The sequence below is a fragment of the Monodon monoceros genome, unplaced genomic scaffold (genome assembly GCF_005190385.1).
Source record: "Monodon monoceros isolate NGI ecotype Baffin Bay Population unplaced genomic scaffold, NGI_Narwhal_1 Super_Scaffold_9, whole genome shotgun sequence".
Classification (NCBI taxonomy): Eukaryota; Metazoa; Chordata; class Mammalia; order Artiodactyla; family Monodontidae; genus Monodon; species Monodon monoceros.
This window is the reverse complement of record NW_021703786.1, coordinates 46606989-46628872: the sequence shown is the minus strand read 5'-3', so window position 1 is coordinate 46628872 and position 21884 is coordinate 46606989. Positions and strand designations below refer to the sequence as shown.

The following is a 21884-nucleotide window of genomic DNA, read 5'->3' as shown; positions in this document are numbered from 1 at the left end:
AACCAGCTACTCTCTTCCTGCCCAGCAACCCCCGCTGCTGCCGCCGCTGCCCCCCTCACCCTCCGCAACTCCCAGGCTCTAACCCTCGCCGACCGACCAACCCCCCCTCCCCCCGGCGCAACTCGCCGGCCTTAAACCCCCACCCCGCCCCACCGCCCCCAAAACTAGCCAGCTCTCGTCGCTTCCCGGCTCCCTCTCCCCACAACCACCCCCCGCATAGGTCTCTCTATCGCAGACAATACCCAGACCCTCTCTTCTCCCCACAACTATCTGCCCACCCCTCCAACAATCACCGGGCTAGCTCCGGCGGCAACTACCGGGAGCTCCGGCACCACCGCCACAAACTCCCCCACCTCGGCGAACTACCGAGCTCCTCACTCAATCCTTTTCTACATCCTTCCTCCCCAACAACTCTCCGGCCCCCAAATTCCCCAGACCTCCCAGTTCTAGGGCCCCAACCTGCCGGAGGCCCTTTCGGCCCCTAACCCCCGAAGCTGTGGGTTTCCAGCTCCCGCTCCCCCATCCCACCCCACCCGCCCTACACACACACAGCGCCTGATCTCCAACTACCCCCAGCCCAGTCTCCCACTCCTCTTTCTCCAAGGTCTCTCAACTCGTCACTCTCCCACCTCCAGGGGCAGGCCCCCGACCCCTTCCCCGCCCTCCCCCGCTGGGCTCCGGGGTTCGACCTCCAAGTTTGCCAATAGATTCCTCGCCCGCCCCCCGCCGGCTAAGCGCTCTGTACCGGTCGAGAGCTCACCTTCGGGACTGGGCTCCGCCATGGCTTCCAGCATCGCCCCCTCCCCTCCTCCCGGTCCGGCGCCCCCCTCCCCTGAGCCGGGGATCCCGGTGCCGCCTCCGGTGCTCGGTGCTCTTACTGCCTCGCTCCACGGAGGTGTCTGCTTCGACTCGGTTGTGACTCGAGTCCGCTAGCCGCTGCCGCCACCTCCCTCTACCACTGCCTCCCGCACTCCCGGACCGGGCCCCCTCCCCCCGCGCCGCCGGCCGCCTGCTCCCTCCTCCTTCTCTCCTCCCTCCCTCCTCCTCTCTCCCCCCTCCCTTCGCGGGCGCTAACGCGCAATGCATCAAGGGGATTATAGTCCGTCCGGGGGCAGCAAAAAGGACACTGTATAACCCTCTGGAACTTCAGTTCCCAGCAAGCCACGGATTGGCGCAGGCGCACTAAACCGCTCTCCTCCCCCGGGGAGTGGCGGGGAGATTGGGAGCAGAGGGGAGAGGGGAAGAGGGCGCTCTGGCTCCTGGGAAATGTAGGCTGGGCGGGGCTAAGAAAGAAGGGGATGAAGGGAAAGAAGGGATTAGAACTTTCGGCCACCATACTGCCTCATTCTGCGGCTTCTTTCTACCCATGGGGGACCGCCCCACTTCCGGCCAGACAGAGAAAAGGCTGCTGGGAGATGAAGTTCTCCCGGTGATAATGGCTCCCTCCTCCCCGTGTTCTCCCTCTCCTGGATTACACTCCACTGGATCCCTCACGCCGGCACAAAGTCTGTCTAAGCGACATGCATCTGAGGACAGAGTCCTTTTACTAGCTCCCACACTCGAAAATCTCCTTCACCCAAAAGATTATGACAAACTTGGATGGTTTATCTAAAGCAGGTGCTTTCAAACTTCCACAGAAACCCACAGTAAAAAAAAAATTTTTTTTTTATAACCTCAGGACCCAATCCATACACACGTATATAAAACTGAACTTTCGTGAAATGATACTCAGTATTCCATCCATCACAACAAAAGTACAGTTTTTATGCACAAGGAAAAGCCCAACATAAAAACAAACCAAAATATACTACTATCCCTCCAACCTCCTCTTTCCCCACCACTGACGAGGGAGAACAAAAGGGGGAGGGGAGCAACACAAAGAAAAATCCAGTTCAGTTTGGTGGTTTTCTCTTTATTGATGTGCCTCCTACCTTCCCCCCACAATTGCAGTCCCTTCCATCTACCCCCAAAAAAGAAGGTAGTGAAAAGAAGGGATTGTTAGGGTTCTGAGCCCCTTGGGCAGTTAGAAAGGGAAAAGAAACCAAAACAATCACCAGATGTGACACATATTGACAGTCAAGAAGTCTAAAGCAGAATGGGAAAGGTGGTAAAGGGGAAGAATGGAGAAAGAGTGGGTACTAGAGGCCATCTCCCACATTAACTCTTGTGTTTAAAGGGGCTGGAAGAGAGTCTCAAACATTAGGAAGTGCAGGTCCTGAAAAAGGGAGGTGGTGTTTGACCCTCAAGGAGGAGCAGGTCAAGGAAGGGGGGCCACCTCTCTCTTTGTAGAATGGGACCCCCCACCTTAGGGACAGCAGCTTCACAGACCATAGACACTTTCGTCACTGTAGGCAATGTATAGAAAGAAGTCTTCTTCATGGTGTTCCTGGGGTGAAAGCAGAAAGTAACAGTGTTCAGGCAACTGGGCCTTAGTTACTTGAACCACCCACCACCGGGACAGATTCTTCCAAAACCATTCTTTTTGACTCTCCCTCTCACTTGCTCCAGGCCCTAGACGCTGAACAGTATTATTCTAGCCAACAGTCTTGGGCAAAAAGACCTCAAACTGTTCTCTGCTGCCTTGGAACAGGGAGGGGCCTGGGGAGAGTCTGGATCACAACAGTTGCTCCAGCTCACTATTCTCTCTTCTTTCTACTCCCACGGCCCTGTCCAAATCCCCAACCCAGGACTATGTGGAAATTTTAAGAGCAAATATAAAATTGAGAGCTAAGTAAGCCAGTTTGGTCCAAGAATTGCTGACTTAAAACTTTTTGCCTCTCAAGCGCTTCCAACTCCTCTCCAAAGCCTCCACTACTTCCCAGGCACCATACCTGGTATAGCTGACCCATCGTGGCACTGGTGGGTGGAATGACATTGTTGACAAAGAAAAACAAGGCATCCTCAGCTCGGAGATGAATTCGCTTCCGGATCAAGAAGTAGAACTGACCAACTGCCAAAGATACAAGGCCTGATAAAGTCAGAGATCACAAATGCCCTCAAAAGAACACCTTCTATGTGGAGCCTCCTCCCACAGAGACTGCGCCCCCCTCAGGAAGCAAACCCGGGTATTGGGTCAGATTCCCACCTGTAAGATCAGAAGGCACCAGATATTTCTTTTTGTCCAGATCTCCTATCCGAGCTTTGGGAGCCTTTTCTACTATCACCTGTTAAAGAGAAGGTTAAAATTAGGAGACATTAGGTATATAGCCCGACAGCTCCACCTGTCAAGAACTCAAACAACAACATTCCTAGCACCCACACCTACCCCAGACTCATTTCTCTTTGTCTCTGAACACGCGGCGCAGCCCTGAGTAGGGATTCTGACCCCACTGACTCAAATTCACCTAAACATCCAGGATCCCTAAACAGGGCGTCATAACAAACCGTTATTTTAATCATAAGGGGATGACCTGTCTGGGCCGACTACAGCTTCAATTTCAAAAACCCCATGTGAAGCTCAGGCTGTCAAACGCCCCACAGCTTCCCACATGAATCTCAAGGTCTGTCTCTCGCGTCTACATCCTCTCACTCCCAGCTCTACCGCTACCCCACTCCTTTCACCTCCGGTCCCAGGGACAGCAGTTTCGTGCTCGTTCCCAACCCCGCCACAGCCGGCAGCCTGAGGCCCGCGCTGCGGGTCCCGGACTCAAGCCCGGGCTGTGGCGTCAGCGCCAGCGCCAGCGCCCCGCGCCCTCGGCCCTGGCTACTGTCCTCACCGGGACCCGGTCCGGGTATTTCTTTCGGATCTTCTCGCCCTCAGAGCGGCGCTTCTCGAACGGATGCTCCTCTTTATACACGAACTTCATCCTCCCGGGAACCGGGCTGGACCGGGCTGGGCTGAGGGAACCCGGGGGGGGCCGGGACGGGGGGCGGTGGCGACGGCGGCGACGCGCGGGCGGATTCGGCGGAGCGATCCCGGGACTTGGGCCACTTCCCTATTCACCAACCCCGCCCCCGACGAGCAGGAGCCTCCCCGCCTGCTATGTTACGCCGCTAGCGCAACGGCCCTAACGCCACTAGCGTAGCACCACCTACTGACCGCCACCCCCACGCCGTCAGTGCAATAGCTTTGGAATCAACTTGGAGGCTACGCAGGCGGCGTAGGAAAGACTGTTGGCTTTTGCTATCGTCGAAAATAACTGAACACCCATTTTCCGAGTTTCCCCCAGGAAAGTAACGATGAAAATGGCTGGAAGATGGTAACCGTAATTTGAGACTTGGCTCTCCAAAAGTTCTTTTCGGAAATAACGTACAGGAAAAAGAGCAGATAATTACAAGGAGAGCTATTCACGAAACGTGTTGGTACGTTGAAGGCGGCCGTTGACACCAAAACAAAGTAGTACCCAAGCGGAGGAAGTGGTCTCCGGAAATAGAGGGCAAAAACGAAACGTATGTTTGGAGAGACGCACGGAACGCTTAGGTTCCAGGGGTGAGTGGACCAATAGGGACTAGAGAGGAGGTCCGAAAAGTAAGGACTACGTCAGCGCGGAAGAATACTGCACTGTGTGTACCCGAGAATCATGTGATCTCGGAGAAGGGCGGGGCGTCACGTGGCGGGTGCGAGGAAGTAGAGCCGGCTTAGGCTTCGGGGAGGAAAGCGCTGGGGAGGTGGAGCCCCGGTGCTCGGCCGGCCCGCCGGTGGCGTGGAGCAACCCCCCCCTCTTCCCGCCCCACGCCGCTCAGGGGCAGCGTCTGCTTAGCTTGTTCACGTCAACCCCCTAGACGAAATGCTGGCTTTGCCGGCGCCCAGGTCTCTCCTTTCCTATTTCTCCGTCCTACCGCACTGAAGCTCACGTTCCCTCAGGACACACAGTTGTCCTTACACTCCCCGACAGGGCGCCCATCCTGTCACTAAGTCCCTTCCCACCAGGGAAAGCTAACACCACCATTCCCCCTACCCTTCGGGTCTACAGCAACCTCTTTTCCTTCTGCCTAGGGGTCAGGCTGGGTGTGAACAAAGACCCCTCCCTTCATTTCCCAAAACCCCAGAGAAGGACCTAGGGCAGCCTTGGTTTTAAAGTTATAATGCATGGTTTAAAAGAGAGAAAAGAAAAAAAAAAGAGAGAAAGCTGGTTACAGGTCTGAGGGAATCTAGGAAGAAGGGAAAATAGAAAGTAAGGGAGGGGACAAGTTTGGGGAAAATCCAGTGGCCCAAAATCCCAGTTTCCCACCCACAACCCAGCCCTTGGAGTGAAGAATTAGATCAGTTTTGTACAAGAGTTTTTAAAAAAACAAATCACAACAAAGCTGGCTTGGCTTCTCTTTGAGCCTCCCGGATTACCGAATGTCTGTCTCCCACTCTGGCCAGTCCTGTCTCTCCACCAGACACTGTTGCGGCTCTCCTAGGCCTCCGCTTATGTCCCAGTCTGGGGTTTCCAGGGAGTGCGAACACGAAGTTAGAGTGAGGCTGCTTGAGAATCTGGCCCTTGTGTCCATCCAGACTCCATATGGAGTGCAGGGCTCCCAGGGCAGAGAGGGGTGGGAGGGGCAGACCCTGCCCAGGCAGTCCTCACCAGTGGACAGGGCACCAGACGGCATCCCGAGGGCTCACCCTCCCTTTCCCCCCCACCCCAACTCAGGTGGAGGGGGAGCAGCTGTCACCAGAGCCTATGTTGGTGAAGGTTTCGGCTCAGCACAGAACGAACATCAGCGGTGAACCTGGGACAACAATAACTTGCATTGGTAGAGTCCTTATGTTGATATCCTCACACTAGTGTAAGGCAGCCTCACGGAAGACGTGGGGTGGAAAGGATCACCGTTTTCACATGAGACAGGTTCAGTTTGCCCAAAACCCAAAGGCTAAAAGTGATGAGTTTTAAAAAGACCTTGTTCAAAAGTAATATTCTTAAGGGAAAAGAGATAAGTAAAACAGGACAAACTTTTATTCCTTCTTGGGATCCCCCACCCGCTTCTCTCCTCAGAAATCTAAGTGTCTAGCTTCCCTTACCTGAGGGCATCCAGCATCGGAAGCAGGTTGAGAAGGGCGGTATCGCTGGGGTCACTGAACCAGGATTTGATGGGGATGGCATTGTCTAGAGTGGGTGAAAAGGCACATGAGAAGAAACAAAGGATTCAAGAGAGACAGGGTGTTTTTCCTTTTATTTGGGGGTGGGTTTCATTACTTTAAAATACATACGCCCCCAAACTGAATGACCTAAGTAAAACCTCCTTGATTTATTCTTCAAAATAAAATAAAATTTTAATCACCGTATTTCATACTAGGGCGAGGCTTCTAGTCAAACTTACTGCCTTGTGTGTTACCTGAAGCAATTTGATATGAGAAATCTGATTTACGAAATGGATATGGCGGGGTGGGGAACATCTCATTTAAAAGAGAAACAACTTGCATCCTGACCGACTGTAAACCAGGGAATCCCAGCTCCATGCATTCAAAATACCTACTCAGAACCACTTCCTAGTCCTGCCAGACTCACCACCGTCCCCTGTACCTGGATGGCTCCTGTAAGCCCCTGGGGAGTTATCCAGGATCACAATGCTGGAGAGGTCACTGTGGACCACAGAAAGGTCCTTGATGTAGCTGCCCAATTCCAAAGTGCAGTGCTGGAAGGCAGGGTGAGCTGCTCATCAAAAGGAGACTCGCCCTCTGTGATTGCTCCCCCAATCCCAACAATGCCCACAGGCAGCCAGTTCTCACAAAAGGGATTATACAGTATGCCTCCCCCACACCCTCAGAAGGTTCCATTTCAGGGCAGTTGCCTCAAACTCAGGTCCCTCCCTGATGGCCTGCCTCTCAAGCCTCACTCTTAGACCTGGACGCTAGCCCCTTACCTGTCTGTAGTATCTCCTCTTGAGAATGCTTCTGCTATTATCCAGTTTATCTGCCACAGCAGAGCCGTAGATTTCCATGCTTGCTGTGAACACCACCAGCTCATACCACTGGCTCACCTGAAAGAGATTGGAGAAGAGGAAGGTGTCAGAAGAGATGATCATTCAGACATATAGATCCCTTTTACTAAGACTCTAGCAGAGTCCTTCAGGACTTCCAATAACACTGAATGTCTCTGAGGACACAAAATTCTGAAACTGTCCTCAAACTCAAGAGTCTTAGGCACCATACACCCTTAAGATTCACAGATGCAAGAACAAAAGAGTGGGAAGGGGCTTCCCTGGTGGCGCAGTGGTTGAGAGTCCGCCTGCTGATGCAGGGGACGCGGGTTCGTGCCCCGGTCCGGGAGGATCCCACATGCCGCGGAGCGGCTAGGCCCGTGGGCCATGGCCGCTGGGCCTGCGCTCCGCAAAAGAGAGGCCGCAGCAGTGAGAGGCCCGCGTACCGCAAAAAAAAAAAAAAAAAAGAGCGGGAAGGCTGTGGAAGAATAGAATTGCATCAGCAAAACAAATGAACCCAAACTATCGAAAGTCATTCTCTGAGCATCCTACAACCTCCGCTCTCCAAAACTGCCCTTACCCATTTCTCCTGATCCCTTACTTCCTCCAAATTCTCTAAATTCCCAGAGCCCTAAAACCACTGCTTCATCACAGAGCTGCCTTCGGCTTCTGCAAACTCACCACTTCCAAGAAGAAATCCACATGGGGCCTCTTATGTACAAAAAACCGGACGGGATGTTTGTCTATTACCACCTGTAGAGGAACACAGCAGGGCTGGGAGAAGTCCTGAGCACCACAACACAGGCCTAAAGGACACCCCCCACCCTCCCACTGCCTGCTTCCCTCCTTCAGACTGCCAGAGGACACAGCCAGGGATGAGATGCTCTGGGACTGGCAAAGAATTGAGCAGAATAACAGACGTAACCATTCCATCACTTCCCAGCCCCACACACCTTGAGAATGAAGTCAGGAGGCGTTCCAGGCCGGACTGTAGGCCTCAGGACCCCATCGTGATGGGAGTGAATAAGTGTCTCATCCAGATCCAGCACCAGGATCTTCCTCTTCACCTGGCCTGAACCACAACGGGAAGGGGTAACACCAACCAACCTCCAGCCAAGACCTTGAACCCTACCTCAGCTAGGGTTCCTCCCAGTCAGCATACTCACTTAGCCGATTCCGGGACACAGGAGATAAGGGAAGGATGTCATATCGAACAGTTTGGTACTGAATTACCTAGGAATAGCAAGAGAGAGGTTTAGAACCCTTGACAAGGAAATCTTCCCCACTAGTAATAGGAAGCACGTGTTGAACATTTACCATACACTGGGCATAGTGTAATTTAGGGTTGTTTCTTTAATCCTCAGAACAACCCTAATAATAACAATATCATCTACGTCTTAAGGACGAAGAAACCAAGGTTTGGAGAAGTTAAATACTTTGCCTAAGACCCCACAGCTAGGAATTGTCTTATTTAGCAGTTTGCCCCTCCAGTTAGAATGAAAGCAAGGATTTTGTCTCAATCGTGGCTGTATTCCTAGAACACTATAGCAGGGGTGGTCACTTACATTAGAATCAATGAAATGGTGGAGGCAGGATTGTACCTGTGCAGTCTGATCCAAGAACGTGCCCTCTTAACCATGATGTTATCCTGCTACATGGAACAAAGAAATGCGTGGCCCTCCCCACCTCCACCTCAAGAATTCTCTGTGACACCTCTCATCACCTCCTGTTGGGAGCTGAGGGCCTCAGATTCCTTAGTGGACAGGGCGTAGGAGTCAGGAGGGGAGGTCCTTGGGTCACTAAGGGGAACAGAGAATGAGGGAATCCAGGGGTTGTCAGGTCAGCTAAGTTCCTCTGGCTGGGGGCCACCAGGCCTATTTTAACCAGCCACCTGTCCATTTCTGTCTCTACTAGCCAAGTCACAAGTTGTAGAGAACCTCAGCCCTCTGAACAGCCTCCTTATCCTGGTACCCAGGGCAAGGCAGAGAACACTGGAAAGCCCCACTCACCAGGCAGACCGATAAGAGTATCAAGAAGGCCAGAGTGAAGTAAGGGCTGTGAGTGGGAGGTGAGGAAGGGACAAGGACGTCACCATCTCGGCCTTCCAGCTTCTCCAAGCCTTCTCTAGAGGCTCCTGTTTCCAGCACTCAAATCTCTCCCATGCAAAGCTTGGCAATTCCCTCCTCTGCTCTTTTCTTCTAAGCACAGTCCGTCCCTAGGCCCCAAGCCTCACGAACCAGGCTCTCCACGTGCAAACCAAAGGGCTCTCTCCCCCTAATCCCAAGGCATGTGCCCTTCTTTTCTCTCGGGGCTGCGACGAGGACTGCAACAGCTCGGGTGTCCTGCCCTGCTCTCTCGGGTTGCACATGCTGGGCATGTAGGGAATGCTCTACGCATCTGCCAGAAAGGGGGTGGGGGGAGAAACCGATTGGAAAGGAAGGAAGGGAAGACAAAAGGCTGTGGGGTCAGTGCTGCCCAGAGGAGAGCAATTTTGCAAGGAACCAGTCTCTGCATGGGCTGGAGCCCATCCCTGCACCCAGAACAGAAAACTGCTATGTTAGGGGAAGAAGGGGAGATGCTCGGAGCAAGGCCAGGAAGAGAGGACAGCAGCTAACACGTAAGGAAAATCCCAGGAGCTAGTCCCCCACACATCTCCGTATCTCTGACCCGATTCTTCTTGGCTCCTAACCCTTATCTCAGGGAAACAGCCCTGCCTACAACCATGACCACCCTGAAACAATCCTCACCCTAAACCCTAAATCAGGAAGTGGAAGGAGTGGAGTAGTAAAGGAGACACTGAATCCAAGGCCATTCCCCAAATCAGTAAGTCAACCACCACTACCACTCAGGGCTTTCTGGAAGTTCCTTGACCTAGGCAGCCCCTACCTGGTTTTATTCCTTCATGTTTTATTGAGGTATGCCAGAGTACAGACTGGAGACCCTCTGCACCCCAGCTCACTGAATCCTCCCCAGACTTCTTCAGAGGATTCTCCCCCGTGATGGTGAGAACACAGAGCACATTAAATGATGTTAGCCTAAGGAGGTTTGACCTTGGAGAAAAGCTATGGGGGAGGAAACCCAGCGATACACTCCCCACAGTATCCCTCACAATGCTGGGGTCTCCTGGAGAAACAATCTGAGAAGCGTGCCCTCAGATTCAAACCTTAAACTGACAAGCACCGTCTTCTGATAGGGACACCCAAACTTTAATGTGCTCCCTTCCACAACTAAAGATGCCAATGATAAATGCATCTTTTTTAGTCTCAAAGTCTTAATAAACCCAAATATTCACACTCACACTATGAAATGAGTTTTCAGGACCTTTTTGGAAGAGTTCCCTTGATTTGAACTGCAGGGGTTTCTCCTTCACACCCAGGGCTTTTCCCACGTTCCCATCCTTGTTGGTGACATACGCCCCCCCACCCACCCCCACCCTTGGCACATGAGCCTGTCTCTCCCTTGTTATGAGACCAAACACACACGGAGGTTCCAAATAATAGGAGGGTCTTTCACAAGCCCACATCAACAGACCTGCTGCCATCAAACAGGTGTTCCCCGCCCCTCGGCTTCTTTAGCAACAACTCTAGCTTTCTTAAAGAGCACCCCACCCATCACCCTGGCCCCCAAGAGTTGCCAAATCCTTTTCCCATCTAGCCCCCCTCCACCATCTCGGTTCTACTACAAGGGTCTTCCTCTTCCCCGTCCCACCCCATGCCCAGCGACGGGTGCTCTAATTCTCTAGCGATAAAAGCTGCCGCCGGGGCTCAGTCTCTAGGCCCAAACAGCGGCCCGAGACTTTCCAAAAACCCTCGAGCACCGCTGACAGAGGTCCCCACCACCACCAGCGCCCACCCAGGCTCACCGTGCGGATCTGCCTCCGCAAAAGGTAAATGAAGAAGCTCCAGAGCTTGGCGGCGAAGGCCACGAACGTGCGCAGCCCCAGCAGACACTGCGTCCGCATCATCCCGATGACCCCGGCACCGCCGGCCCCGGGGCCCCCGCGGCCCAGCTCCGCCAGCCCCCCGGGGGCAGCCCCCCCGCCACCGGGAGGGGGAACGGGGGCCCCGAGTGGCAGGAGAGGCTGCAGAGAGGGGCACGGAGCGGGCGGCTCAGAAAGCCACCCACGACGAGGGGAAAGCCCAGCGGAACGGGGAGCTGGGGGACAGGCGTGGGCAGCCCGCGGGGGCCCACATGGGCGGGGAGTGGCACCGACGAATTCGCGGAGGTTGCGGGCCGAGACAGGTCGGGCTACGATGGGGTCCTCCGAGACCAGGAGGGAAGGGGATGGAGAATTGGGGGAGGGGGCTGTGGGGGAGGGGGCTAGGGAGAAGGGAGGGAGGGAGAAGGAAGGGGGAGGGGAAGGGGGAAGCGGAGGGTGGCCCGCTGCGCAGGCGCGCTAGGGGGCTGCCCGCGGGAAAGGGGCGGGCGGGGGCAGCGGCGGGCGCAGGGCCGCGGTGGCGGCGAACGGACCGGCTGGGCCAAGGAGTCGGGAAGGAGGGGAGGGGGAGCCGAAGGGCGCGGATGGCTGGACTGGAGCGGCCTCCCCCTCCCCGAGGTCGGGGGTGCCTCAGCCGCTAGGAAGCGGGGTTGCAGCCGCTGCAGCTGGATTTCCCACTCTGACAGGCGCCATTTTACCGCCCAAAGGCCTCCCTCCTTCTTTCTTCCCCCCTCCTCTTCCCCTCTGACACTACTTCCGGTGGTGACGTGTATTCGCTTCACCGGGGCTGAAGTTCCCCCTACTCTGTCTTCGGGGGTGGGGATAAGGAAAGTGGAGCGTGCTCCGAACAAGGCCCCAGTATCGCGCATGCGCAGAGGGTGGTGCTGGGGCGGGGCCTAGGGCTAAGCAGGCCCGCCTCGAATTGCATGGGCGGGGCGGAGTGACGTCACTTGCGCCAGAGGCTCCGACAGTCGGGCGGGCTGGCGCGGCCACTTGCCCCTCCCACAGACAACTGCCCCAACGGCTCTTCCCGCCCTAGTCACGATAAAAATGTAGAGAGGGGCGTCGTCCCTGCGTCTGTGCACCAGGGCTCAGGAGGGGTCGATCCGCGTGAGCCTTCCTGGGATAGTGAACCTAAGCACCACTCACGCCAGGTTACGCCAGGTCTTAGTGGTGGGAGAGATCGTGGATGCCCCGCCCCTCGGGCAATGGGTAGTGACGCCATCAGAGGGCGTCCGAAGAGGGACGCGACGCATTTTGGAGATGCTGGAGTCGCTCTTGGCTCTTGGTGGCCTGGTGCTGCTGCGGGGTGAGGGTCACAGACACAGGAGCAGGGCCCAAGGGGCGGAAGTGGAGAGGAAGGGCCGTGGGTAAGAGGCCAGGGGTGGAGGTCGTTACCGGTTCGCAAATACGAAAACCTCAGTGTTCTCAGGCTGTTTTTCCGTCCCTCGCTCTCCCCAGACTCCGTGGAGTGGGAGGGGCGCAGCCTCTTGAAGGCGCTTATCAAGAAATCTGCACTGTGGTGAGTATCCCGCAGTGTCTCGCTGTCCTACCCGAGAAGGGAGCCTGGGCCCCACTCTTTGACACTCCCCCTCATCTCTGCCTCAGTGGGGAGCAAGTCCACATCCTGGGCTGTGAAGTGAGCGAAGAAGAGTTTCGTGAAGGTTTTGACTCCAATATCAACAGCCGGTAAGTACAAATTGGAAGAGATTTAATTGAATTTGGGACCTCTGTTGCTGAGGAACTCCGCTTCCAGCAACAGGGGCAAACCTGATATGTAGTAGCAGCTACTTATTCATCGAATGGATATGGGTTTTTCAAGAGGTAGGAATTAGTAAGAGGAATGATGAAGAGTGGTATCTGGAGAATCCAAAGCAGGGACCATAGAAGATGAGAGGAACAGAGTAATAAAAGGCCGACAGTACAGGTTAGCACTAGAGGCTGGACTGGAGGACAAGAATAAACGTGTTCTGCCTTTTGAGTTATTCAGAATCTGGTGATCAACATGCATCAGCACTAACTGCAGGGTACATAGGGACTTGTCCTACAGGCAGAAGGAACAGTTTATGCAAAATTAGAGAGGTATGGAAGGCATACCTGTTCATGGGAGATGGAAGAGCTTCCTGAGGTCAGACAGAGAGAGGTACCTGGTAGTAAAAGGTTTTACAGAGCACGAAAAGGAAAATTTGGGAGGAGAGTGATAACATCATACTTGTTAGAAAGACTCGTCCAGTGACCACAGTGTGGAGAATGGGTTAGGAGGGGGCAGCCAGGAGATAGGGATACCAGGTGGGAAGGCTGTTGCAGTAATGCAGGTTCACTCAGATGTATAAGTACCGGTTAAGAACTAGTTGTGAACCAGGAGCTGAGCTAGGCTAGAGCAGTGAATGAAGCCGACATGATTCCTGTTCCAGTGAATCTTAGAGAATAGCGGTAGGAGGCGACAGAGGCCTGGCTAAAGACAGTGGCAGTAGGGATGGAGAGTTTAGGACAAATGTAAAAGGGCTTTAGCAGGTAGAATTTCCAGGGCTTAACAGACTGATGTGGGGTAGAGGAAAGCAGCCAGATCAGGAGGTACCTGAATCCACCTATGTTGGGTGGTTAAGAAAGATTACTTCCTGGTCTGGTTAGCTAAGTGGATAATAACAGTTTACACCTGTCTGTTGAGCCCTAATTTTGTATCAGCTGTTATAGTAGAGGTGATGCTGTAAAGATGGCATTCACAAGAGAAGCAGAAGATAGAAAGGAGATGTCTGGGAACAAGTTCTACCACTGTGAAGCTTTCCCAGGATTTCTAGTCCATGCCAGTCTTTTCCTGAATCGCTATGTAATCTGTAGTTAGTACCTCAGGACTTGATTCTTGACCTTCTCTAAGCTGTCCTACAGGCAGGAACCATGTCTCAGGTCCTCTCTTTTCTCTTTATCCATTCGAGAATGATACACTTTAGGCATCACTTAGTGCTGTGCTGTCAGGAGGTTGGTATTCCTATTTTATAAATGAAGAAACCGAGTCTTACAGAGGTGAAGTAACGCATCAGTTAGGTGACCTTGGACAGGTAGAACCAAGCTTGCAGCTCAGGGCTGTCTGATGCCAAAGTCTGTGCTCTCAATTACCGTATTCTACTTCTCAGTAAAAACTTTTCACTAATGTTTAGGATATTAGTGAAAATTGAGAAACAGCCACAAAGATCAGAAGCTGAATTTGGAGATTAAGGGGAGGGGCAGTAGGATCATGCCTTTCCGTTTCCCTTTGCAGGCTGGTTTACCATGACCTCTTTAGAGACCCTCTCAACTGGTCAGAGACTGGGGAAACCCTTCCTGGGGGTCCCCTGGAAGCCTTGAGGGCCCTGTGCAGGAGGACACATCCTGGCCCTGTCACCATTGCTCTCGATTCCCTCAGCTGGCTGCTGCTTCACCTTCCCTGCACCACACTCTGCCAGACTCTGCACACTCTGAGCCATCAGGACTCCTGCCGTGGTGAGACTCCTCCTTCATTTCTTCCCACCATAAATTCCCCCTGCCAAGGGATGTGCCCCTTTCCACCCTAACAGGAAACATATCAGGGATCTGCAATTGGACTTTCTTCCATCTCTTTAGCCTTTATTCTAGTTCTTGGTTTCTTCATAATGCTATCTAATTACTCTTTTTTTTCTTTTCCAAGTTTTTTTTTCCCTCATTCATTCATTCAACAAACATATGCATACATACACTGTATCAGGCACAGTTCTAGATAATGGAAAAATAAAGGCTAACTGTAGTCAGGTCCTTGGCTTCCAGGAGCTCAAAATTCCGTAAAGGTATAGACAAGTAAACCAGCAATTACTAGACAGTCTGATAAGGACCATGATGATAAAGGAACGTGCACAGAGTACCTTAAGGAAGGAATGTCTTGAAGAGCAAGGGCCATTTTGTCCAGCTGGGGGCACTGGGACTAGCCCTAAAGTACAGTGCGTACTAGAATGGGCTTTAGAGTCAGATACCCAGCTCGGTATGCAGGTGCTTGGTCTCACAGTGCTTCTGTTTCCTTAGTAAAAGCCGAGGAAGGAGGGAGTTTATAGTATGAAGATGAACCACTTGGAATTGCTTTTTTTGTAGTCAGATATGATCAAATGTCAGCAATTTCATACAGTCCAACCTAAAAATGCAAGTATTTAGTGCGGTGCCTGACGCTTTGTAAATGCTGCTAAAAAGGGAGGGAAGGAAAAAGGGGATCTAAGGCACTGACTGGGATCTTGGCAAGTTCCTGACACTGCAGATGGTTCAGCATGTAAGAGATGAGGCTGGAAAACAAGCGGAGAACAGATGCTGAAAGTGTGGATTCCATCCTGAAGGCCTTGAGGCGCTCCTGTGGATTGAGGTCAGAGCAGTGCCTTGATTCGATGTACATTGGAATAAGAAAGTGTTTTAAAGGTGAGGGCTGAAAGAGGTCAGAGCAGGGCAGTGACACTGGCCGAGGTCAGTCAGGATCCTGGCAGAGCTCTGAGGGAACGTGGCCCTCTCCTTCCTTTTTTCCTCTTCACTATTTGATCCCAGGCCTCCCCTGAATGCTTCCTACTGCCCTTCGTGCACCACCTTCCTTGTCCCTCTCCAGGTGACAGCTCCCCAGGAGAGCAGGTGCATGTGCTGGGCCTGCTGCATGAAGAGCTTCACGGCCCAGGCCCCTTGGGAGTGCTGAGCAGCCTTGCTCAGACCGAGGTGACCCTGAGCGGTGCGATGGGCCAGGCCTCAGCCCACGTCCTCTATCGGAGGCCCCAACAGCGCCCGACCCACCAGGTCAGAAGCACAGGAGAACTGGAGGTTGGGGTCAGAGAGGAAGAGCAATAAAACGGCTGATGCGATGGAGCACTTCTAGGCTCTCGTGGTTTGAGCATTGCCCTCGTTGTATCTCCACAGCTGCCCTGTGAGGTAGATTGTTTTATTATCCCCATTCTGTAGCCTGGAAAGCTTGGATCCTGTGAGCTTAACCAATGAAAGCCACTGCCTTCCAGGAGATGAAAAAGGAGAACACGAGCTAGAAGCAGCCAGTTACATAAGTGGCTGGGAGCTGGGGCGGCAGGTCCTGGTTCTCTGGTTTGCTCAGTAAGACGAAAAAAACCTTCTTAATACTCTTCTTTCTTCTCCCCAGACTCAGTGGTTCTCCATCCTTCCTGACTTCAGCCTGGAGCTCCAAGGGGGGCCGCCCCTAGAGCCCCAGCCTTACCCAGATCCTCGTGTTCCCTCGGTATCTAAGAGAGCCAGGGCCAGAACAAGGGCATGCAGTTTGGAGTCTGGAAAAAGGAGAGAGGGGGATAAAGAGTGCAGAGGTTGGGGGTGGGGTCGGGGATTTCAGTGATGGGGCAGAGTGGCAGCATCCTTTGTCTCTACAGATGGACCCCACGACTCATTTGACTTTTAACCTTCGCCTGTCCAAGAAAGAGAGAGAAGCCAAAGATAGCCTGACCCTGCCCTTCCAGTTCAGCTCAGAAAAGTAAGGTTGGGGCCTCAGTGCCGGGGTCCCTGAGCTGAGCCCAGCATCTGGGCCTAAGAGGTGGGGCCAACAGCAGGTTGTTGATTAACCTCTTAGACTTTATAGGGGCTGAAGTCCACTTCCAGAGGCACGTCTGGGGAGGAGTTCTCTACCCACCCAAACCCCAGCAATGGCAAAGGTCCTTTATGTCTTTTTTCTCTCCGTTAGAGCCTTGGGTCCCAGCTCCACAGATATCCCTAGAGTAATCTGGGCCTGGGTTGAGCCAGACCAGACCCTGGGGAAGCGGCCCTGTCTCCAGGCAGTGGTGCTAAGAGGATAGGAAGCTAGATGGGTATGGTAGAGGCAGGTTAATAAAGGCTTAGTAGATGCCTGTTGTCCTGTGCCCAGTGTGTGGGCAGGTGAAGCAAGACTTCGGCAGGATCCTTGCCCTCAAGCTGCTAAGAACTTAGGCTATTATGAGAGCGGTATAGGAGTATCTACCCTGTACCAGGTGGTGCTTCCGTGCTAACTAAATGAGGTCACACAAAGGGACTTAGACCAAGAAAACATGGAGGCCAAAGAGGGAGTCACTGTCACAAGGAAAGAGGGTATCCAGACATGACCCATTACCCACCCTCACCAGCACCAATCTCCCTTTATGTCTTCTCAGACAGCAGGCGCTACTGTGCCCTGGGCTGGGCCAGGCTACCAGCCACATTTTCTATGAGCCAGATGCTTACGATGACCTGGACCAAGAAGACCCAGATGATGACCTAGATGTTTAACTGGCCAGGAGATGTGACTAGACTGTAATTGGAGGAAGAGGGAGACCTTGGGCCCATAACCATCCTTCCATTGTTTGCATTGACCTTAGCCTGTCTCTGCCCCATCTTTGTTCCCTGTATCTGTGGAGGCCGTGCCCTGTGACCCATGAGCCAGGGAGCAGCTTCCAGTGAGGAGAGAAAGTGGAATGGGGGCATAAGGGAAGGTGACACCCCCCCCAAGCCTAATAAAATCTTAATTTTTTAATTAAAAACAAAAGCTCTTTGGTTGCTATTTAAGCAAGAGTTGCGAGTGGATAGGATTGGAGGCTGGGAGGGGATGAGGGAAGCCAAGAACATGAGTTGTTTAGAGTCAATAGTCAAAAGTGTTGGGGACTGCATGACTGAAATGGTGGAGCTGGGACACCCTTGCACACCATTGGTGCTCAATAAATGTTTTTTTAACTGAAGTAAGTACACTTTAGGTTCTGCAAGGATCTGGGTTGGAAGAAAGCAGATGCCCCAAGGGAAAAAAGTCTACTTTCCAAAACATATTTTTATTACTGTACAAAAAGCACACCCTCCCCCTTTTTGTCTCCCTGCCACCCAACACCCCAGGGAACTGTACGTGGTGTGCTGGGCTAGAGTGACCGCAGGGTTCTGCTCGGCACCCTGCCCACGGGTTGAGCTCTCTGCCCCAGGTCCTTTCAGATGTCTGGGGGCACCTCTAGGCTGCCAGGCTGGGGTAAGGGCATTCCCAGCTTACACGTACTCCTTGGCAGAGTTGGGCTTAGGGTAGGAGCGGGGTGCACGGTACCCAACTTTGTTCTCACTCCCAGGACAGGAGCAAGAGAGCAGTGCACCTCCCAGGAGGACCAGAGCGGACCCTGCCCAACCAATGAAGATGGCAGGACCAAACTCATACCTGTGGAGAGAGAATTGGGGTCAGAAACCCTGGCCTGCCTCTTCCGACCCCAGACCGCTTAGGAGGCAGGGCTCCCTTACTTACTTAACATTCATGGGGACCAACGGGTTGTAAAAGTCTGTGACAATCTGGTGGCCATACCAGGAGCAAGCTATCAAGGCAGCAAGACCTGGAGAAAGAATGAGGATTGAGATATTGTGAGCTCCCTGCAAACCAGCACCGTGCCCACCCTTACCCCTCCAGGATGGGCAAGAAGAGAGTACTCGGGCCCACCTTGGACTTGTTGCTCACCTGCCAAGATGAAAATGATGCCTCCGGCCATGGCTGTACGGGCCTTCTTCACTTTGTCGTCCCCCCCACAGTTTGTACACTTCATGCCCATCGTGGCCACGAACGTGGCCAGGAAGCCCAGCACCAGGGAGACCACCATTAGGGCTCGGGTGGCCTGCAAGGCCGCTGCAGGAAAGGGGGAAGGATGCTGTCCTTGATGGAAATGCCAGCAGCCCTCGGATGGCTCCAGCCTCTGAGTCGCCGGCTGCACCCACTCGCCGCAGGCCTGGGGCCCCCTCGACGCCCAAGTCCCGGGCCAGAGCGGGTGGATCCCGCCCCCTCCCGACTCCGCGGGCCTTCCCGCTCCGCCCCGCCCTCTCGGCTCTAGGATCCGCCCGGGGCGCCAGGGTTTCGACGAAACTGCCCCGGGGAGGGGAAAGGGTGAAAGGGTACATCGAAGAGGAACCGAGGTGGTAGCCTGAGCTCCGGAAGCGGTGGTCGGAGCCCCGACGCCGCCCGCAGATCCCGGCCCTCGTCCCAGCTCTGACCCCGCTATCGAGGCCACGGTTTGTGGCTTCGGCTAATCTGCCGATAAGATTAGAAGCCGCAGGCGGCGCCCCAGGACTGACAGGGTGCACGACTCCTCGGCCCTCGGTCCGACCCCGCGGGCCCCAACCCAACTCCGAGGCCTCCAGCCCGCGCCGCCTTTTGTCAGAGAAAAGGGCGGGAGATGGCGGAGGCCGTGGCCTCCTCGGGGTGGGGGGAGGGGAAGGCCCCGCCCCGGCCCCAGGACTCGGCTTCCCGGGAGGTGCTTGGGCCGCCGGCCGCCGGCCGCCAAGCCCGAAGACTAGGCCGGTCCGCAGGCGAAGAGGGTCGCAGCCGGCCCCGGAGGCGCGCACGTGCAGCCCCAGAATCTCGGCCCGCGGCGTCCCCAGCCCGACCGCTTCCGCTTCCTCCTCTCCGCCCGCCCTCGCCGGCAACCCAGGGCGTCGGGCCGTGTGGCCTGGGGCCGGGGCCCGCGCCCACCCCGCGACCTCGGCTCTGGACGCGTCCGCCCCGTCGGTCCCGCGGCCTTACCAGGCAGGGCGAGCACCGAGTCGTACATTTTGCAGCTCATCATGCCCGTGCTCTGCGTGACGCAGTCCATCCACAGCCCCTTGTACATGGCCTGGGCGGTGATGATGTTGTCGCCGGCGTACGAGCTCACCTGCCACTGCGGGATGGCGGTGCACGCCACCAGGCCCACCCAGCCCAGTAGAGCCATGGAAAAGCCCAGCAGCTGCAGGCCCGAATTGGCCATTTCCTCCCTCAGAAAAGACGGGAGGCGCCGGGCTGGCGAGTTTTGTCACCCAAAGAGGCAAAAAAGTTTTTGGCCGAGTGCTTGCAAATCTTGTCACCGAAGTAAACACAAATCTACCCCTCCGGCGGGGCGAGGATCTCACAGCAGAGGGAACAGGACTGGTGGCCGACAAAAGCAATCCGCGAAGACCCGGCAGTTCCCTTCGGCGCTCGGCGACCCTTCCCAAACAAAAGGTGGAGGGGCCGTGTGGGTGCGGTCCCGGGTGCTGGAAGTCCCCAGAGTATCCTGGGCTGTCGGCCCAAGGCTGCTGTGCGATGAGAGGTCGCTCAGCGGTGAGCGGGCAGGTGCGGGCGGACAGGTGCGGCGCACCTGAGTATATGTAGGTCGTCGGGGGCGCGCCCCCGCGGGCACCGGGAGCGCGAGGCGGGGAGGGACCGGAGGGGCGGCCGAGGATGACCTGACGTCACCGAAGGGACACTCACCTGAGCCGGAAGTTCTGGCCCCCACCCCTCCTGGCCCAGGTGAGGAGGAAGAAACCTGAGCACCAGGGTCACGCCCCTTCACTTGCCGGGCTTGGACCGCCGGAGGGGAGGAGGCGGAGTCTTCTCGGGAGTCCCAAGCTCCGAGTAAGCCCCTCTGGACCGGAGGTCCCTCGGGCACCAGGATGTCCCTTCCCCTCTCCCCGACAGGTGCTCTAAGAGCGCGGCGGAGCCGGAGCGGGGGGGATGCCCCAGGCCTGCCTTGGCTCCACCTTTCCCCCACGCAGGGACTCTCGGGTTCTACTCTGGGCGCTCTTTGTCCCGCCCTACTTTCGCCCCAACCCTCTGCTCTTTTTCTCTTTTCCTAGCCGATCCCACCTTCAAGGGCTCTGGCTCCAATCCCGCAGAACTCCCCACTTCAGCAGCCTTATTGGAGTCTCCACCGCCAAAGCCACCTACCTCCTAGCACCCACCCACCCCTCGCCGCTGTCGCCCTCCAGACACCCGGCTTCCAGGCATGGCGCCCCAACACCCCCCATCTCCTTGGCCCCCTATTCCGATCCCTGCTTGACATGACTTAATGGCGGGGCCGTTGGCACCCCACCTCCCAGCGTTCACTATCCCATCCCGCCTCAAGGGTCCTTGTAGCAGAAGGAAGAAACCGCTGAGGCCAGAAGCCAGCAGAGGGTGGGAGCAAGGTAAAGCCAGGGTCAGAGTCTTGGCCACACCCATCATTCCCCTCCCTTGGAGTCTTTCCAACTTGTCCTCCACCTTTCCTTCTTCCTCCTCCCCCAGCCCTGCACACATTTCTCTACCTCATTCTGAGCCTGGACCTGACCCTTTATGTGCCCTCTCCCACCCTCTCACCATTCTGTCCTCCAGAACACCTGGCTCTAATGTAGCCTTTGATTCAGCCCTCAGATTGCCACCTCACCCTCAGGTTTCTTCTCTCACTCTCCCCGAGCTATGTATGGCCCCATCCTTTCTCCACACATCTCCTCCAAGCACCCCCCATTTATTCATTCTTCCCTCATCTGTTATCATCTCCCCTTCCTGTCTTTTCCGCTTCCTATTTTACTTCCTACTCTTTTGGTCTACCTTTGTGCCCTATCTCCAGCCCCCTTGGAGCCTAGCATCACCAAGTAGCCTTTCTTTGCATCTTCCTGAGTGCACATCGCTGCCACCCCCTTGTCCAGTTTCCTCCCAATCTTCCTCTCCTCCAACCTCCTGACACTGCTCAGGCTCACACACCTTTCTTACTCTGTCTCTCTCATTTAATTTTTCTCTCTCCTTTTTTCACCTCAACTCTCTCACATTTCCCGTCTTTGCTCCTCCCTCTCAAACATTTCTCTGTAAGTCTTTCCTTCTTTTATTCAATAAAAATATTAAAGCGTCCTTCATGCTCAGCTAATTAACCTGCTTTTCTATAAAATGCAGACTTTAATGAAATCTTTTTTTTTTTTTTTTTTTGCGGTACGCGGGCCTCTCACTGCCGTGGCCTCTCCCGTTGCGGAGCACAGGCTCCGGACACGCAGGCTCAGCGGCCATGGCTCACGGGCCCAGCCACTCCGCGGCATGTGGGATCTTCCCGGACCGAGGCACGAACCCGTGTCCCCTGCATCGGCAGGCAGACTCTCAACCACTGCTCCACCAGGGAAGCCCTAATGAACTCTTTATTATTCATTTTAATATTTCTACCTTTTGATTAATGGTGAGGTTCTTTGTTTTTTTTTTTTCAGGTGCTTTCCAGCTCAGAAATTCCATGTTTCTCATTACGTAAGTATATCCAGCTCCCCTCCAAGTTAAGAGCATCTCAGGCCAAGCCACCATCACCTCTTGCCTGGACACTGCAACTGCCTCCAAACCAATCTCCCTGCTTCCCTCCTGGTCCTTCTAAAATCTGTTCTCCAGAAGTGACTT

The 21884-nt window shown here is 54.6% G+C and overlaps 5 protein-coding genes across 6 annotated transcripts in view; 1 reads left to right on the top strand and 4 right to left on the bottom strand.

Moving 5' to 3' along the window:
* Positions 1 to 1010, bottom strand: part of PHF23 (PHD finger protein 23) — a 4454-nt gene extending 3444 nt beyond the window's left edge. The window contains exon 1 of the mRNA XM_029213190.1: positions 761 to 1010. Coding sequence (XP_029069023.1) covers positions 761 to 794 — 34 coding nt within the window. The 5' untranslated portion in view covers positions 795 to 1010. The remainder of the gene's footprint in view (positions 1 to 760) is intronic.
* Positions 1011 to 1886: 876 nt separating this feature from the next.
* On the bottom strand, positions 1887 to 3936 carry GABARAP (GABA type A receptor-associated protein). Its single transcript, XM_029211980.1, has 4 exons — positions 3717 to 3936; positions 3086 to 3164; positions 2832 to 2950; positions 1887 to 2386 (listed from the first exon to the last, which is right to left on the bottom strand). Exons 1-4 carry the CDS (start codon positions 3804 to 3806, stop codon positions 2321 to 2323), a joined length of 354 nt encoding a protein of 117 aa, XP_029067813.1. The 5' UTR covers positions 3807 to 3936; the 3' UTR covers positions 1887 to 2320.
* Positions 3937 to 4150: 214 nt separating this feature from the next.
* Positions 4151 to 11252, bottom strand: CTDNEP1 (CTD nuclear envelope phosphatase 1). Of its 2 annotated transcripts, XM_029211979.1 has the most exons (9): positions 10709 to 11151; positions 8013 to 8079; positions 7800 to 7918; positions 7528 to 7599; positions 6790 to 6906; positions 6450 to 6561; positions 5948 to 6032; positions 5602 to 5658; positions 4151 to 5366 (listed from the first exon to the last, which is right to left on the bottom strand). In XM_029211979.1, coding segments are annotated over exons 1-9 (732 nt in total). In that variant the 5' UTR covers positions 10811 to 11151; the 3' UTR covers positions 4151 to 5365. The 2 variants fall into 2 exon arrangements, with proteins under 2 accessions (XP_029067812.1, XP_029067811.1); XM_029211978.1 differs by having other exon boundaries at positions 5009 to 5658; positions 10709 to 11252.
* Positions 11038 to 17265, top strand: ELP5 (elongator acetyltransferase complex subunit 5). Its single transcript, XM_029212912.1, has 9 exons — positions 11038 to 11088; positions 11840 to 12092; positions 12245 to 12305; positions 12392 to 12472; positions 14040 to 14260; positions 15375 to 15556; positions 15909 to 16004; positions 16150 to 16250; positions 16900 to 17265. Exons 1-9 carry the CDS (start codon positions 11038 to 11040, stop codon positions 17012 to 17014), a joined length of 1161 nt encoding a protein of 386 aa, XP_029068745.1. The 3' UTR covers positions 17015 to 17265.
* Positions 17266 to 17528: 263 nt separating this feature from the next.
* On the bottom strand, positions 17529 to 19921 carry CLDN7 (claudin 7). Its single transcript, XM_029210734.1, has 4 exons — positions 19263 to 19921; positions 18207 to 18371; positions 18000 to 18084; positions 17529 to 17915 (listed from the first exon to the last, which is right to left on the bottom strand). The coding sequence occupies exons 1-4, from the start codon at positions 19483 to 19485 to the stop codon at positions 17753 to 17755; spliced, it is 636 nt and encodes a 211-aa protein (XP_029066567.1). The 5' UTR covers positions 19486 to 19921; the 3' UTR covers positions 17529 to 17752.
* Positions 19922 to 21884: the final 1963 nt, after the last annotated feature.